The following is a 15,000-nucleotide window of genomic DNA, read 5'->3' as shown; positions in this document are numbered from 1 at the left end:
GGGAATACCGCATGATGGGATGCCACCACCTTTTGATCCAACAGGTGCGTTTGCTGCCGTTAAAATGTCACTCGCATTTTAGAAGAGAACGTTATGCACCACACTGTACAAAATAGTGAACGGTATAGTAGAACGGTCTTCTTGTTATAATACTTCGCAAGAAAGGTCAAATTCACCCTACATAAAATGCAACTGAATAAATGAACCCTTTGTTGAGAGTTACTCTGCTTTCTAACAATCGAGTCAGTCTGCAATTCTGTCCACCAGAACTTTGTCTTTCATTTGTCACCCATAGACGCTTTTTCGCAAATAACTTGTTGCTCAGCAATTTCATGTTTACATTTTCGCGCATTCACTTTAATCTCTCTCATTTTCTATCGAAGCGTTTTCTGGTCGTGGTGCCATGAGCATGCGTGGTAGAGGCCGTGGTCGAATGCCAGTCCCAGGTCCCCCAGGAGTACCAGGAATGCCTCCGCCCGGGGAATTCCCCCAGGGTATCGACGAGAGGTAGGTCAACTCTGTTGTTGTCCCTACAGCTATGCAAGCTTTTCATTATAACTGTAAAAAATGCTTTGTTTAAAGTGGAACTGCACTATCAAGTTCACTTTGAATAATTTAAAAGAAACATGATTAAGAACTTTCAGGAGGCAACCAGGTCCCAGTTGTTCGAAGGGTGGATAGCGCTTTCCACTGGATAAATGACTCTCCACTGGATAACTCAATTGGTTTTGCTAGTTTGCTAGTTTGCTAGATAGCGATTTATCCGGTGGATAGCGTTATTCATCTTTTGAACAACCGAGGCCAGTTGGCTATTTGCAAAGCGTGGTAGAGTTGAATCCGGGACAACGGGAAATGAATCCAAATCAGATGTAAGAATGGGAATTGAACCCGAGGCAAACCCGCATGCAAACCCAACGCCCTAACCACTGGACCACAACGTCAACTAAAGTTGAAAGTTCTTACAAGGGAGAGTTTTTTCGATGAGTGTCAAAAGTATTTAATCCAGTTTTGTGATTGGCCCAAAAATTGAAGTTTCTTCCTCAACCAATGACAGGTGAAATGGAAACCTGGGGCCCGTTTCTCGAAAGTCCCGAAACTTTACGGGGCCATTTTCGGGTGTCACAATTCCCCTTTTATCTCAAGAACGGAGAGGATTTAAGTCGTCAAACTTCACAGTCAGTTTGCTTTTTGTTAGCTTGAAAACATGTTAAAAGATCGGCCTTCCAAAATAAGCGGTTGGCAGTTTTACAAATGGCTTTTCGGGCCCGAAAAGGTTTCGGGACTTCGAGAAATGGGCCCCTGTTGCGACGTCGTCGTCGTTTGCATTTACCCGCGCTTATCATTGGTTACCTCTGATAACTTTTAGATTTGATTGGTTTATTTGATCGTATGCGTATGCTCTGATTGGTCAGAATAATTGCTTCTGTTCGTATGGTAAAGAAATATGCGAGTGTTTTAAGACCTAACCCAGTGCAAACAGCGAAGGCTGTATACTCAGTCAGCCCAAAGTGCGGAAAAAACGCGTTTTGTTGGTTTTATGGCTCAGCGTTTTGATGTAGAACCAGTGCAATTGCGAAATTAATATCGATTGCTGTGAGATTTGCTCTGCAACACTCGGGTGAAAATTGCTTTCCTTCTTTGCAGAGGGCACAGACCATTCGAAGAGGGCAACCCATTCTTTCCCGGAGGTAAGCTTCCATGGCGTTTCATTTGAAGACGTGATTCGACTTTATAAGTCTTTATAATACGAACGGTTTATCCGTTTGGATATTTGCCAAGTCGATCTGCAGGCGAGATGTTCACGGTAAATCCCCTATAGACCTTCCACGAATATCGTATCTTTCTTGTGAAATGATCTGTGATAGAGCAGGTTAATGAGATTAGTCATTGCGGATTAAGGTAACATTTGAATTGTATGGGGATTTACAGGAGAATACATGTGACATAAATACTGACTGCCCTTGGTTGGCTATCATGAATTATTGATGAGTTTCCGAATGGTCATCCTCATAAATCAGCCGTGGTGCATGAAATGGAGGCTCGTGCTTTTTCCCCCGCAATTGTCTTCGTCGCAGAGGACTGTATGCAAAGGTTCGCAATTAATTTCCATGAAAAGTAATAGACCAATTCGGCTGACTCAATGTTGTACCCAATTCAAATCTCTCGGGGTTAAGATTCTTTGTGTGATGAGACAATGAAGCATTCACATTAAAATATGATATGGAAATACTGGGAACAAAACGTTTTATTCCCAAAAGATTTGAATTGGGTACAAATATGAGTTAGCAGAATTCGTCTATCTCCACTCCAACAAACAAATAACTTAAAGCCACTGGGAAGAAAGCGCCGTACTCGAAATAAATGGTATTCAGAATCGCTCATGTTTGTTTTCGAATTTTAAGCTAGTGTTTGTTTGGTGGCCTCTCCTTTTTTTTTCTTGAAATTACGATAAAGAGACGTTTTGTAACTGGACCACGTGCAGCTTATGATCATTTTTTGTACCTGATAAATCAATTATTACTCATTTGGCGGAAGAATTGTTATCAAGTGCAAGTCGATAGCGTCGTGCTGTGTACATCATTGGTGACAGAAGGTGTCTTCAATGATGCACTTTCTTGTGGTAGGATATGCGTTAAAGATACGATTTTCCCCGAAATATTGTAAGCGTTTTATAATTTCAAGAGTTTTCAAAAGTTTAGGCGTTTGATTTCTTTTGAACTTTTTGTCCGTTTCTCAAATTCCCGACATTGGTTGGGGTGACACTTGAGAGAAACACAGTGGAACACTTGTGTCGACACTACTGTAGTGTCAACTTTCTATTGCTTTGAATCCCTAGGGAAACATTGAAGACTAAAACTTTATTTAACTATGAGTATTAACTCCCTAATACGACCGCATCCGTTGTTTCAATCGCTGTTTCATTTATCGCGCAGTAGTGCTTCAAAATTCGCGATTCATGATTTCCTCCCATTCACGACAAAAAGTGATCTTGTTAAATTGTTTGGTGATAAATATTTTGGGTGACCAAAATAGATTTATTATGCATGAAATCCATATAATTTGCTCTGCGTTTATTATTCCATTTTATTCATTTTCACAAAAACTCGACAACAATTTTTAGATTGCGATTCAGTCTGTTTTTCAAGCTAGTGTTAATATTTTCTCATGAGTTGGTTTTGTCAGTGTACGAATGGTTTGCAGTGTAATTTTATTATTATTTTTATTATTGTTTCGATTTTATCAAAGAATTATTTAAAACCTTAACGTAGAAACATCATTATGATAATCTTGTTTTTGTAATAGCTTTTAATTAATTTGACATTACAAACTTATATTTTTGAAACGTCGTCGCTTGACTTTCGCCAATAAAACGAAAGCGAAGGGCGTAAATTTAGCAAAGAATCTAAATGCTGCTAGCGAAGAAATCATGCAAATGTTTTTATCATGAGCGAGTTACTCTTCTTTTATCTTCAACTTTTATTTCAGCCAAAATAGTGCTCATTTCGATCGTCATCAATCAATAATACGTAATTGATTTTTCTATCAAAACAGCGTGAAATAAAGACATGCTTAAGGCAAAAGAAATCGGTGATGTTTTTGTTGTTAGCTTTGAACTAAGCCTAAAAAATATTCGTATATTTTTTTGCGTTCTTTCCATTTATAACCACAGTATTTCGCTTTACGTGTGGTTAACTGAATGCCATCTTTTGTGTGTATGTTATCATACGTTACACGTGGCAACGTGACGTTTGATTTGGCGTGAAATAACCTCTTAGGCGATGTCCTAGAACTTGGACAAAGTCCTTCCGAATACTAACCGAACTAAAAAGGTGAATGACATTTTTATTTTCTCTAAACTTTCCAAACTAAATACTCGCAAAAAACCTCAACGGCTAGATTCCTTGAGCAATTTCTAGGGAGTAGATAGGGGGTAAAGCAAATATAAGATAGAGGCTTCATCGAAACATAATAATAAAGGTTAGCATTTTTATTGTTTTTGGAAAGAAAGTTGTATTTTAGCAAGTAATGTATGCAGGTAATCGAGGTCTTACTACTGCGGGCTGGCAAAATTAGAAAATTCGCCCGCGTACGAAATTAATCGTATTACAGGATTTGCTGAATACCGCCCGCTCATGCGCTAGGGAAAAATAAATGATTGTGTTCTTAATTTTTTTCTACTTTGCGTCGTTTTTCCCATTTTGTTTTTGACGCGAACTTTGGGAAATAAGCATTGAGGTTACGCTTTAGTAAAATTAATACCTTAGCATTTGCTTTCAATACAGTTTAGCTTTTCTTAAATGTTTTCCGGTCGCTACTGTTTTCCGTTACCGTTCAAAATAACAGTCTACCATTACTAATACTTCGCTAATCCAGATCTCATTTAATAATGAATAAGTTGTAGTAGGGTGTGAAATATGCGTGGACAAACCTACATGGTATTACAGTATCCATCGTCTAGCGAATTCGTCCAATGTAATTATTACGAAGTGTGAAACAGTTTAATTTCTTTGTTGCCGTTGCAATATAAACATCCTTTACATTTTTTATAACCTACGTGAGAGCCTTTAGGGTTTTCTTCCAAAAATAAGTTAATCTAAGAAAAAATAATGCTCTTGGCCAAAGTAGTATTCATGGTTTATTTGCATTTTTGCAAACCTAGGAATATGCTAAACGCTGTTATAGTTTTTGTCAGTTTAGTTTGATCAAAATGTTTTCTTTCTTTTTTTGCAATCCGTATTTAAGTTGTCCTTTTCGCTCGGTTCTTAATTAAGGGAAAAAACGCCGATAAAATTGTTTGTGTTTCAAATGTGCACTCTATGGCCGATATCAGACCGCAGCCAATAGTTGTTCTTGCCAACTTTCCAGATTATCTAGCATGCTAAATCTTATCTTGCTCGGTATGTTAAATGCCATCTCTTTTTAAAATCCATACCGCATCCTCTTCAAAATAATTACATTTTTTTATGTAAGGGCTCATCAAATGACTTTATGCCTACTCTGATTTCTGTCAATTTATGAGCCTCCGAAGTCGCCAAAATCTTCTTGTGATTTTTTCGTCCTTTTTTTTTCTTTTGCATCATAAATTTATACTGGTTGTAAAAACTGAACACAAATGCACCAATAAATAACTAAAATAAACAAAAGATTACAGAAGAACAGGGAAGGAAACCAGGAGAAATGTATATATGTATATATATATATATTTTTAAAAAATCTAAACCACTTTATTTTACATTAAGTCTTAGATACCATCATACGTTACTCAAAGTGTTGCGTTTGGAAAGGGTGGACGTGAGAATTCGCTCTACAACCTCTGTGGAAGTCTTTTATTTTCGTTGGCATGGGTTTTTAGAAAAATTTAAACCGCAGACAGCTGCGACCAACAAAATTATTGTTCTCGTTGTTTTCTTTGCATATGTTACGTTGAGTTAAAAAGGTCAAAAAGGAAATTAGAGTTTTCGTCAGCCGTCACAGCTAATGTCAACTGTTGCTGCCCTTTCCTTTGAGAAATCTATCTTCACCTTGGTGTCGTTGTGAAAAATTCATTTTTTTAAGTGTGATAAGTTTCAATGACATACATTTTTCCATCTCAGACGAGCCGTTTATTTTGCATTAAATGGTGTTTCATTTTGTGATGATGTGAGTAATTTATTCGCCATGTTGTTTTTTCCGAAATGTCTTGTGAACGCCAACTCTCCGTGAAATGTGATAACTTCAATTAAGTTCGTCATGGTAATTCAGAGATTGCAGAAGATTTGAAATAATCAAATTGTTTTTAAACTGGGAGCGTTTTAGTGGATAACCAAAGAATTCTTGAGTTAATCTGAGATTTATGGAAGCACTGCAAAGTAGCGAATTGTCAGCAAGCTCGGAGGCTCTTTTAGAGCCTTGGAGAAATTTGTAATTTGGTCTAACATACGAAGCGTGATTGTTCTTCCAAAAACAATCACCACTCCTTTAATTTTAAGCCGTTCTGGCATTTGTAAAGATGTTTTCTGTCTAAGTTATAATCCAATATCCCTTATAATTCTTTGTTTTGGGGTATTTATTTTGGTCATGATTTTGGTTGTACACTTTGTGTACACATAAATAATAGTTATATCATCCTTAACAAAACCAGCTAGAGCTTTGAAAAAGTGCTTTTTTGGTCTCGAAGAAACCACTATGCGTTAAGCTAGCGAAATCCTAACCATGAAAGATTTCATTTGTCCATTTGTAGCTCCAAATCACTGAAATGCCACAGTCAAATCAAACCCACCCCTGGATGCCAGCTAATTGTACCCGCTGGCACCACCAAAATGCCAAAAATTTGAATATCGGTCGCGGCTCGTTTATCGATGATAGCTTCTCATCTTGACTATTACATAGCCGTGTCATTTAAATGACAAGCCAAGAGATTACGCTTGCGAATGAACAAAACGTTTGCCAGTGTTTTCTGTTGCACTTGTAAGTTGAATACTCCACGGTGGATACGTCATAGTGGTTTATGCGAGATATTTTTGGCGTCTTGTCTGTCAATCGTGATCAATCCGCGCTTTGTGACGGGGAGAACTCACAAAAAAGCACGCGTTTGACTCGTTCCAGTTTAATCAAGAAGTCACCCTGCAAATTTGCCTCTCGCTAACCATCTGACGGGAACGTACGTAATTGAGGCACGAGATAACTCAGTATAGAATCCATGTTTGGAAACGAGTACTTGAGAACTTTTAGTGAAGCAGAAGGACAGAACCACCGCCACTCCATCAGGAGATTGGCGATCAACTCGTCAAGACTACGGCTTCCATTTTGGATTTGCGGTGTAATTGAATTAAAATTCTAGGTCATTTGTTTTGCCAAGACTGGCCGTTCCGAGTTCCACGCGAATTTGTATAATCGAGTTGAATATTTGAAAAATCTTTCTGCTGCCCTGGCAATAGTCGAGATATATCCAGTTGTCATCTCGGCATGAACGGGACCGTTTTGCGTGACGATTTTATGCGTGAAGGCTTGAATGGCTCAAATCAGCAGCAATTTCAGTTCTTCATCGAACCGTTTTCCGCTCAGCTCACGCGCTTTATCCTCATCGCAGGTATCTTCGTGATAGGCGTTTTGGGAAATGCCTTGGTCTGTTTGGTCGTCATCAAGGAAAAGCTACTGCGTTCACTAGCCTACTGTCTCATCTTAAACCTGGCCATTAGCGACCTTGGAGTGATCCTGTTCAGTCTTCCGTTCGCAGTGCTTCGAACGGAGGACATTCGTTGGCCGCTCGGAGAAGTCGGTTGCAGAGTTTTGTACCCGTTAAGCGACATCTTTCATGGGGTTTCCATCGCTAGTATCACGGCCATCGCTGTTTTCCGGTACCGTGGGATAATCTCGGGCCGAACCATGAGCCAGAGACACTCTGTGAAGATGGCAAAGATTGTGATTCTTCTTATCTGGCTTCTCTCGTTTCTGCTGTTTGTTCTACCATTGTTCTTCGTCATGGCTTACAGAGAACGCGCCGAGGAAGTCTACTGCTTTCCAAGGTTTCCGAGCAAATTGTCTTACAAGTTGTATCAAGCAGAGACCTTCCTTTTAACATACCTTATCCCTCTTGCAATTATTCTTTTTACATACCTCCGTATTCGCGTTCGTCTCCACGAAAGTATTGCCCTGCACACCGAAATGCAGCGCGAATCTCGCAGGCCTGCTTCGACCAACATCGCCAGGTCGCGATGTGGTAGCGAGCGAAACCACAAGGCCCTGAAAGTTCTCGCTCCAGTTGTTGCCGTATTTGCGGTAACTATGCTGCCGTATAATGTCTTCCGAGTAATCGACGTATTCTGGGACACGTCGGATTTCGAATACTTACTTCTGTTCTTTAAGATTTGTGTCTTTTGCTTCGTTTGTAACAGCTCAGCCAATCCTCTGATATATGCGCTGTTCAGCGAAGAATTTCGCAAGGCGTTTAAGTGGCATGTGAGACAATGTTCGTCGTCAAGTCATCGCCCAATATTCTTCTCCTTATCTGAAAGAGTTACACTGTTTCGTCGAGGAAAGTCATTTTTCGCTCGTTCAAGCGTTCGCAAAGACAGACCCAGCTTGTCGAACTCTGATATTTTTGTATAGTTTTCAACCCTTTTTGCTATGTTTATTGGACAGTTTTATTGGTCAGGTTTCCAACCAAGGAGCGAAACTTTAATGTGGTATTGTTTATTGCCTTATGCATTATTATTTTACTGTTAATTCCAGACGTAAGTGAATTTAAAAACGAAAGCAGTCATGGCGTTATACTGATGCCACAAGGCTTCTTTTACTTTCTGTTCGTGTGGGGGGAAAAAAAAAACTAAAAACAATTGCTCTTGCACGTTTTGGCGGTATCAAATATCGTATGAAACGAATACATTGTAACAAATATAGCGTTTCAGGGGGCGGGTGTAAGCAACAACGTTGTCGTAGACGGCGAAAACTCCAAAAAGTAATCATTGCTGGGCTCTTGTTTTTATCCAGTTGCACAAATCTCATAAAACATCTCTTTTACCCCCCAAACATTTTTTCTTCCGGACGTTCTCGTTCGTAGCGACCTCGTTGTTTTCACTCCCTATTAGTTAAGGCCCGCGTAAGGGGCCCACTGACGTATTTTTTAGGGTGCGTTGCTAAGGATGTAATGGTTAAGTAACTTGAGAGAATTTGGCATTATTTTGATCAGTTTCCAACTTTTGTAAGCCAACGACCCTAAATCATTTATGATGTCATCATGCCACGCCTATGGTCACGTGACCAATAAAAGAGAACTCTAAATTTGTCTCCGTGCTACGCAGTTTGGGTATTTAATCGATGATTTGATAATTTGTATTCGTTTTTGCATCCAACCAAGCATGGTTTTCTTGTTATTTTGAAAAATGTTCTTTTTAAAGACATAAACGATACTGAAATACCCATAACTTTTTCAAAAAAGATGATTTTAAAACATCAATGCTTAGCTATACTCCGTATTTTGGGTTGAAGCGTGCCATGTAAAAAAAAATTAATTAAACTTAAAACCGCCGGAAATTTAGCTTTTTTCTCAAACCGGAAGTCAGTTCGTTTACGCATGCGCAGTTGATCTGAGAACGAGCGCGAGGAAGGGCGAGGAAAAACCTTCGATGGAAACAACAGTTTGTGGGGTGACTTTTGCTTGTGAGTGGGTTTTCTTGTCAGCTCATGATGTGATGACGTCAGTTACCGGAAGTAACATTTTACTTCCTTAGCAACGCGCGAAAAATCCTTCTGTGGGCCCTTAAACGGTTTCAACATTTGACCAACATGTTCCATTCTCGTCACCAGAGCCTCGGGTCGACCCAAGGCTCTGGGAAACTCTGCGTAGCAGAACATGCACCGTAGGGTTCTTACAGCCAAAAATTTGCGATTTGAGCCTTACGGCGACTGCTCACTCCTCGTGCTAACATGAATGCACCAATTAGAGACGCTTTTGATTGTTCTTCACGAAAACCAATGAGAAGACACTTTGTTTCAGGGTTCCCCGGAGCTCTTCTCTCCCTCGGTCAAGAGAAGAGCTCTGGGGTCGTGATTGCAACATGTTCGTTCAACAAAAGTTTAACGGATGATGGGCAAATGTTGGACGCAAAAACAAAGTTGTTTGGAGTCCGTTCAAACGGAACCAACATTGCGCCAAAAAAAAGAACCAACAGACTCTCTCGTCCAAATAATCTACGCCATACTGACGTTTGCGGCCTGTTGTGAGCATGCATGAGTTGTACTATTGTCAGAAACCCATAAGAGTTGAAACGTGTAACGCGCGTTCACAGCATCAGAATATTCAGTGCGAACTGATTGGTTGAATGTTTCAGTGCTAAGTACCATATTTGGAAACCCCTCGCTCTTGTTGTTCCAAATATGGTACTTACCAAATCGAATATTCAGAAGCTTGTTTCCCAACACACAAGGGGCCGTTACACGTTTCAACCCTTATGGGTTTCTGCTATTGTTGAACAGTGTTCAAACGGCTTCAACACAATTCAACATTTTCGAGAACAAAGGAAAAATTGAATTGATGTTGAATGAAAGTTTAAACCGATTTAAGCTTTCAACAAATGTTACGCTTTCAGCAATGTTGGACGATCTGTGAATGCATGTTGAAGCAAATGTTCAAACCGTTTAAACGGACCTTTAAGCGTGCACGCAAATCGAATTGTATTTACCTTTTAGCGTTGATTAATTTTACTATAGCCCCCTTGCATTTTAAGTGACAAGCAAAGTGTCTCGAAAGCAAAACAAAAGCACCATTTGTCCCCCGAAGAAGAACCAGAGATACGGTTCGAAAATTTGGGAAACCTTTTTAATTTTAGATCAGTTTTAAGCCCCTTTTTAGCGTGTTATAAAATAAAGATACATATATGTTATTCACCGGCCGGGAGGTCCGTATTGGGAAAAACTGTGCCCGAGGTCTCGAGTGCGGCCTCGGGCCGTACTCGAGACAGAGGGCACAGTTTTTCCCAATACGGACCGACCAAGGCCGGTGAAAATTTTTTATTTCTTTCTAAATTCTATTTTTAAAAGGTAGGAGAAAGTATTAAGAAAAACTAGAAAAGTCTTGTTTTTATTTTACACATTGTCTCATCAACGTGTCAACAAATGTACAGTAAAATGCAATAATAATAAATGATAAAATAAAACAATAACAAGTAAACAATAACAATGCTCTATTGCAAAAAACAATTAAGACAAATTGAAACTTCGCTCTTTCAATTCACAACTTCACTCTGCGCTTAGCGTAGTTGGTTACCACGACCGTGGTCAGGAGATAGGAAAATACTGCCCGCTCCCGGAACCAATCAGATTGGAGGATTCTCAGGATACCGCCCGCTCACGATCAAAGAAATAAGTAATTGAGATTACTACACATAACGCGAAGTGCTCTATGTTCTAAACATACCTTTGTGTTCAAAGAAAACAAGGACATGTTTTGTACTTTGGGAGATGTTTTGAAGTAAGCATGCTTTTATTTCAGTTCTACGTTTGAAGATTCCTTGCTACTTAAGAATACAGGGCAACCTTTCACGCCGGGTATCACTCTCTCTCTCTCTCTTTCTTTGTTTCTACGACCAAATTGGTTTCATCAGCATTATTTGCAAGACCTCATGGCATCAGTTTAAAAAACACAACGGTGGACAGAGGAAAAAAACAATTGAACCTAGCCCGGACAGAAAACAATTCAAGTACAGCCTGTGAAGATCCAGTGAGTTTAAAAGGTTCAAGGACGGACATAGGAACATTTATGTTGGCTGATAACAAAGAAAAAGAAAACGTTGCGGTAAAAGTTGAAAAGAGATGTCACTCCACGCTGAATCTCACCATGCAGTCGGGCCCTTACAACCACTTCAGTTTTCACGTCTGTATTTGTCTTGAATCGCATGTCCTTTAGATCTTTGCAACCATTCGCTTGTACGCTCAACCATTCGCTAATTCAACGGAATTCAGGTTTTGCCCCTTTTTAGCCGCAAAGTGTGCATAACGCAGACCTCTTTTTCTTTTTCGTTCATTCCATTTGCGTGTATTGTTTTTGTCGCATGGAAGATGATTAACAAAGGAAGTTATTTGTTTATCTAACAATATCGCTTAACGTAGTTCATTTTTTTACCTGACTATGAACTCCGCATTCAAGGTCCTTTTCTCTGGTACTTTGCGAGGGCAAGCATGCAATCTTGGGCTCAGATCGCTTGATCTTTCCTCATACTTGGAATATTCTGGGTTTTTGGCCTTCTTCAGTCTTTGACGCTAACGATTTATTTATTTATTTTGTGTCAGAGCTTGCCTCTAATGACATTGCTGAATATCCTGGCCATTTACCTCTCACTCGAGAGGTTGCCGTTCTTGAAAAGAAAAAGGGTGTTTGAGACACATCGACGGCTTCGGCAACGACAACGCAACAAAACAATCTTGCTTTTTTATGAGGAACATAATCTCCAGCTACACGTGGGCACGCACTCAAGTTCATTACTTTGCTGTCTTCAGCAAAAAGCAACGAGGGGGGGTGGGGGGTGGGAACTGAGTTGCGCATTTTTATGCAAATTAAACTCATTTCCCTTACAATAGCTGAGCACCAAGATTCGCTTCGAAACCCGAGACAAACAGCAACTCGGAAATGGCCTATTGTGTACTAGTCTTCCTTTAAATAATGAGCTTTGAGAACACCACTCAAGAATGACGTCATTATCTTTAACGTAGATTGTCGAAGACTGAAATCGGGACTACGTGATTATGATCACTCCCTTTATCCTTTGCAGATCCTAATCAAGCGTTTCACCCGTTGATGGGTCCGCCTCCCGGAATACCTTGGGAGGCAGGAATGGGTCGCGGGTTTCCCCCGGGATTTCGCGAGGGCTTCCCGGGCGCGATCACCAGACAAGACAGCGAAAGTCCTGGTGACGACGACAGCGAATTTGGCAGCAGCGATGATGACAGAAAACGGGATCGAGATTCACATAGACGGCGGGACAGGGATCGGGAGAGATCCCGAGAGCATCGGGAGAGGTAGTATAACCACAGCCGAAAGATCACCTAAAGTTGAACTTAATTTTGAGAACATTACTTAACAATTACATCCAGGGGCCCATTTCTGATAACTTTTCGGGCCCGAAAAGCCATTTACGAAACTGCCTTTCGCTTCTTTTCGTAAGCTGGTCTGTTGGTATTTTTTCAAGATAACAAAAAGCAAAATGATAATGAAGTTTGTGAACTTAAAATCTCTCCGTTCATAAGAGGGAATTATGACACCCGCAAAAGGCCCGAAAAGTTTCGGGACTTTCGGAAAACGGGGCCCCAGGATCCCAAACAAAATATTGTGTTTATTTGACAGCTTTGCAAATAATTAAATCTTTGAAGTCTTCATCCGAAGGTCCTGTTGATAACAAAGTGTGAAATAACTTTTGCAAAGAACAAAAAGCACCCTAATTCAGCGAAAATGTTAGAAGGTATGACGATATAAGAAGCTTCGAACATGGGCTGTCTTGAGGTTATTTTTTCAAATCCTTTTGATTCCTAATGATAAGTTACAAGAAAGTTAACTGAGGTATCCATGGAGTTTTGCTTATGTTTGTCAAAGAATCTGGTTCTAAATTTTAGATAGACTTCTTAACTGGACGGGGTATCGTTCTAGGACTCGTGATCGTTCGCCGCGAAGAGAGCGTGACCGTGACAGAGATAGACGTGACAGAGAACGAAGACATCGGGACCGTGACAAGGGAGACCGAGATAGACGAGAGGTAAGCTGGGTCGTAACAGTCCTTGTAATTTATCAACCTGTTGGAGTTAATGAACAACCCAATCATTTTCTCCTATACTTTACGCGGTAGGTTAATATTGGAATCAATCGAAGGAAGCAGTTTTTTAGTATTAAGTGCATTACATTCCGTCGTTGGCGCAGGCCAGAAGTACATTTTTCTTGCGTTCGAATAAATTGATTCCATTCTTGAAGGATCTCGTGGTGGATCTCGATAAATGGCGTGGTCTAGTCTAGTCTAGTCTAATCTAATCTATCCGAGCTAGCTCAATCAGATGATGGCACCAGCCTGAGGATTTCGTGTTCATGCTGCAGTTGTTTGTTTGTGTTGCTGCATGTTTTTCCTCGCTCTGTAACGGTTGCAAGATTTCAGCCCGGTTTACACTACAGAAGATTTTTGGCACGGATCGTGTGAAATTGGCACGGGTGCCAAAAAAGAGCTCAGCAAACTTTGTTTACACTAAACCATGTTTACCGTACCAAAAATACCGTACCAAAATTTTTGGGCCCACGTAACGTCTGTTGGAGACATGCGCAGTTCAACTATAATCAAGAACGTCCGCGTGATTTTGGTGGGGAATGAGCCGCCATCTTGAAATGTAAGCAAAAAAACCGCTAGCCTATATGAATTAAGGCCCGTTAAAGGCCCCTAGGCCCGTTAAAGTGATTGCACTACTTGTTCTATCCGAACCGTGCCGCTTTTCTCAGCACCCGTACCATTTTCACCCATGCTCGGACTACCTCGCCAAAGGTCCCAGCACAGGTAAAAATTTTGGTTCAGCACGGATGAAATTTGGTACGGACAGGTTGTTTACACGGCAAATTTTATCCGAGCCAAACCTTTTTTTTTTTGGAACCTGTGCCAATTTCACCCGAGCCGTGCCAAATATTTTCTGTAGTGTAAACCGGGCCTTCCTGTTCTTCACGCCAGTTGTAGAATTTTGCACTGGCGGTACCGGTTCCATGTTTCCCTACGCACCGATTCAATGTTTTGCGCGCTTGTCATTGATTGCGTCTTTTCCTACCCATTTCTTGTTCTTTAGTGTGTTATGGTTGGCTACTCCGCGATGTGTTTAGTTGTAAACATTTTGTACTTTGCTCTGATCATAATAACTTTCCTTTGGGGAGCAGGGGTAGCGCAGTGACCGAGAGCACTCGCCTCCCACCATGCAACGTGGCCCGGGTTCAATTCCCAGACTCGGCGTCATATGTGGGTTGAGTTTGTTCTCTACTCTGCACCGAGAGGTTTTTCTCCGGGTACTCCGGTTTTCCCCTCTCAAAAACTAATGTTTGCATGATTTGATTTGAACTGATTTGATTTCTATGAACAGTACCCCAGTGTTAGATTATGAAGTTCATTATTAGTAATAAGCCTCAAGTATTATGTATTTTATTTTGTAGGAGCGGTCATCGCGCAAAGACAGAGATAAATCGAAAGAGCAACGAGAGAAGTGAGTATGCTGTACGGTCCACGTTCTCACGTGACGTCACAACTCGGCTTGATTTTGTTGGCTTAGAAATGAAGTGTAGTCTCTCGAACGAAAGCCCTAAAAGGAAAAGAAAGCGTGTCATTTTTCGGCTTTAATGGGCAAAAATAAGAACTGGTGATGAATTTCAAGCTTTTAGTAGTGGACGACTTGCTATAAGGGAAGCCACGTGATAGATCGTGATTCAGTGGTTTCATTAAGTACCGACAGCCGACGAAAAGTGTTTCCTACTTCACTCAGACTTGAGACCATCACATTGAGCCGCTGTCTGCA

The 15,000-nt window shown here is 40.5% G+C and overlaps 2 protein-coding genes across 2 annotated transcripts in view; both read left to right on the top strand.

Moving 5' to 3' along the window:
* Window positions 1-15,000, top strand: part of LOC138016044 (pre-mRNA 3'-end-processing factor FIP1-like) — a 34,575-nt gene that overhangs the window by 17,551 nt on the left and 2,024 nt on the right. The window contains exons 10-15 of the mRNA XM_068863206.1: window positions 1-44; window positions 384-507; window positions 1,645-1,688; window positions 12,246-12,492; window positions 13,118-13,223; window positions 14,642-14,691. The exon at window positions 1-44 is cut by the window's left edge and continues 289 nt beyond it. Coding sequence (XP_068719307.1) covers window positions 1-44; window positions 384-507; window positions 1,645-1,688; window positions 12,246-12,492; window positions 13,118-13,223; window positions 14,642-14,691 — 615 coding nt within the window. The remainder of the gene's footprint in view (window positions 45-383; window positions 508-1,644; window positions 1,689-12,245; window positions 12,493-13,117; window positions 13,224-14,641; window positions 14,692-15,000) is intronic.
* Window positions 4,777-10,421, top strand: LOC138016058 (galanin receptor type 1-like). Its single transcript, XM_068863234.1, has one exon. The coding sequence runs from the start codon at window positions 6,946-6,948 to the stop codon at window positions 8,086-8,088; it is 1,143 nt and encodes a 380-aa protein (XP_068719335.1). The 5' UTR covers window positions 4,777-6,945; the 3' UTR covers window positions 8,089-10,421.

Source organism: Montipora capricornis, chromosome 9 (assembly GCF_036669925.1).
Source record: "Montipora capricornis isolate CH-2021 chromosome 9, ASM3666992v2, whole genome shotgun sequence".
Classification (NCBI taxonomy): domain Eukaryota; kingdom Metazoa; phylum Cnidaria; class Anthozoa; order Scleractinia; family Acroporidae; genus Montipora; species Montipora capricornis.
The sequence above is the reverse complement of the archived record's forward strand: the minus strand, read 5'-3'. Positions and strand labels throughout refer to the sequence as shown.

What these genes read in the sequence shown, in the direction of transcription:
- LOC138016058 (XM_068863234.1), top strand. Translation starts at nt 6,946, where the DNA reads ATGAACGGGACCGTTTTGCGTGACGATTTTATGCGTGAAGGCTTGAAT.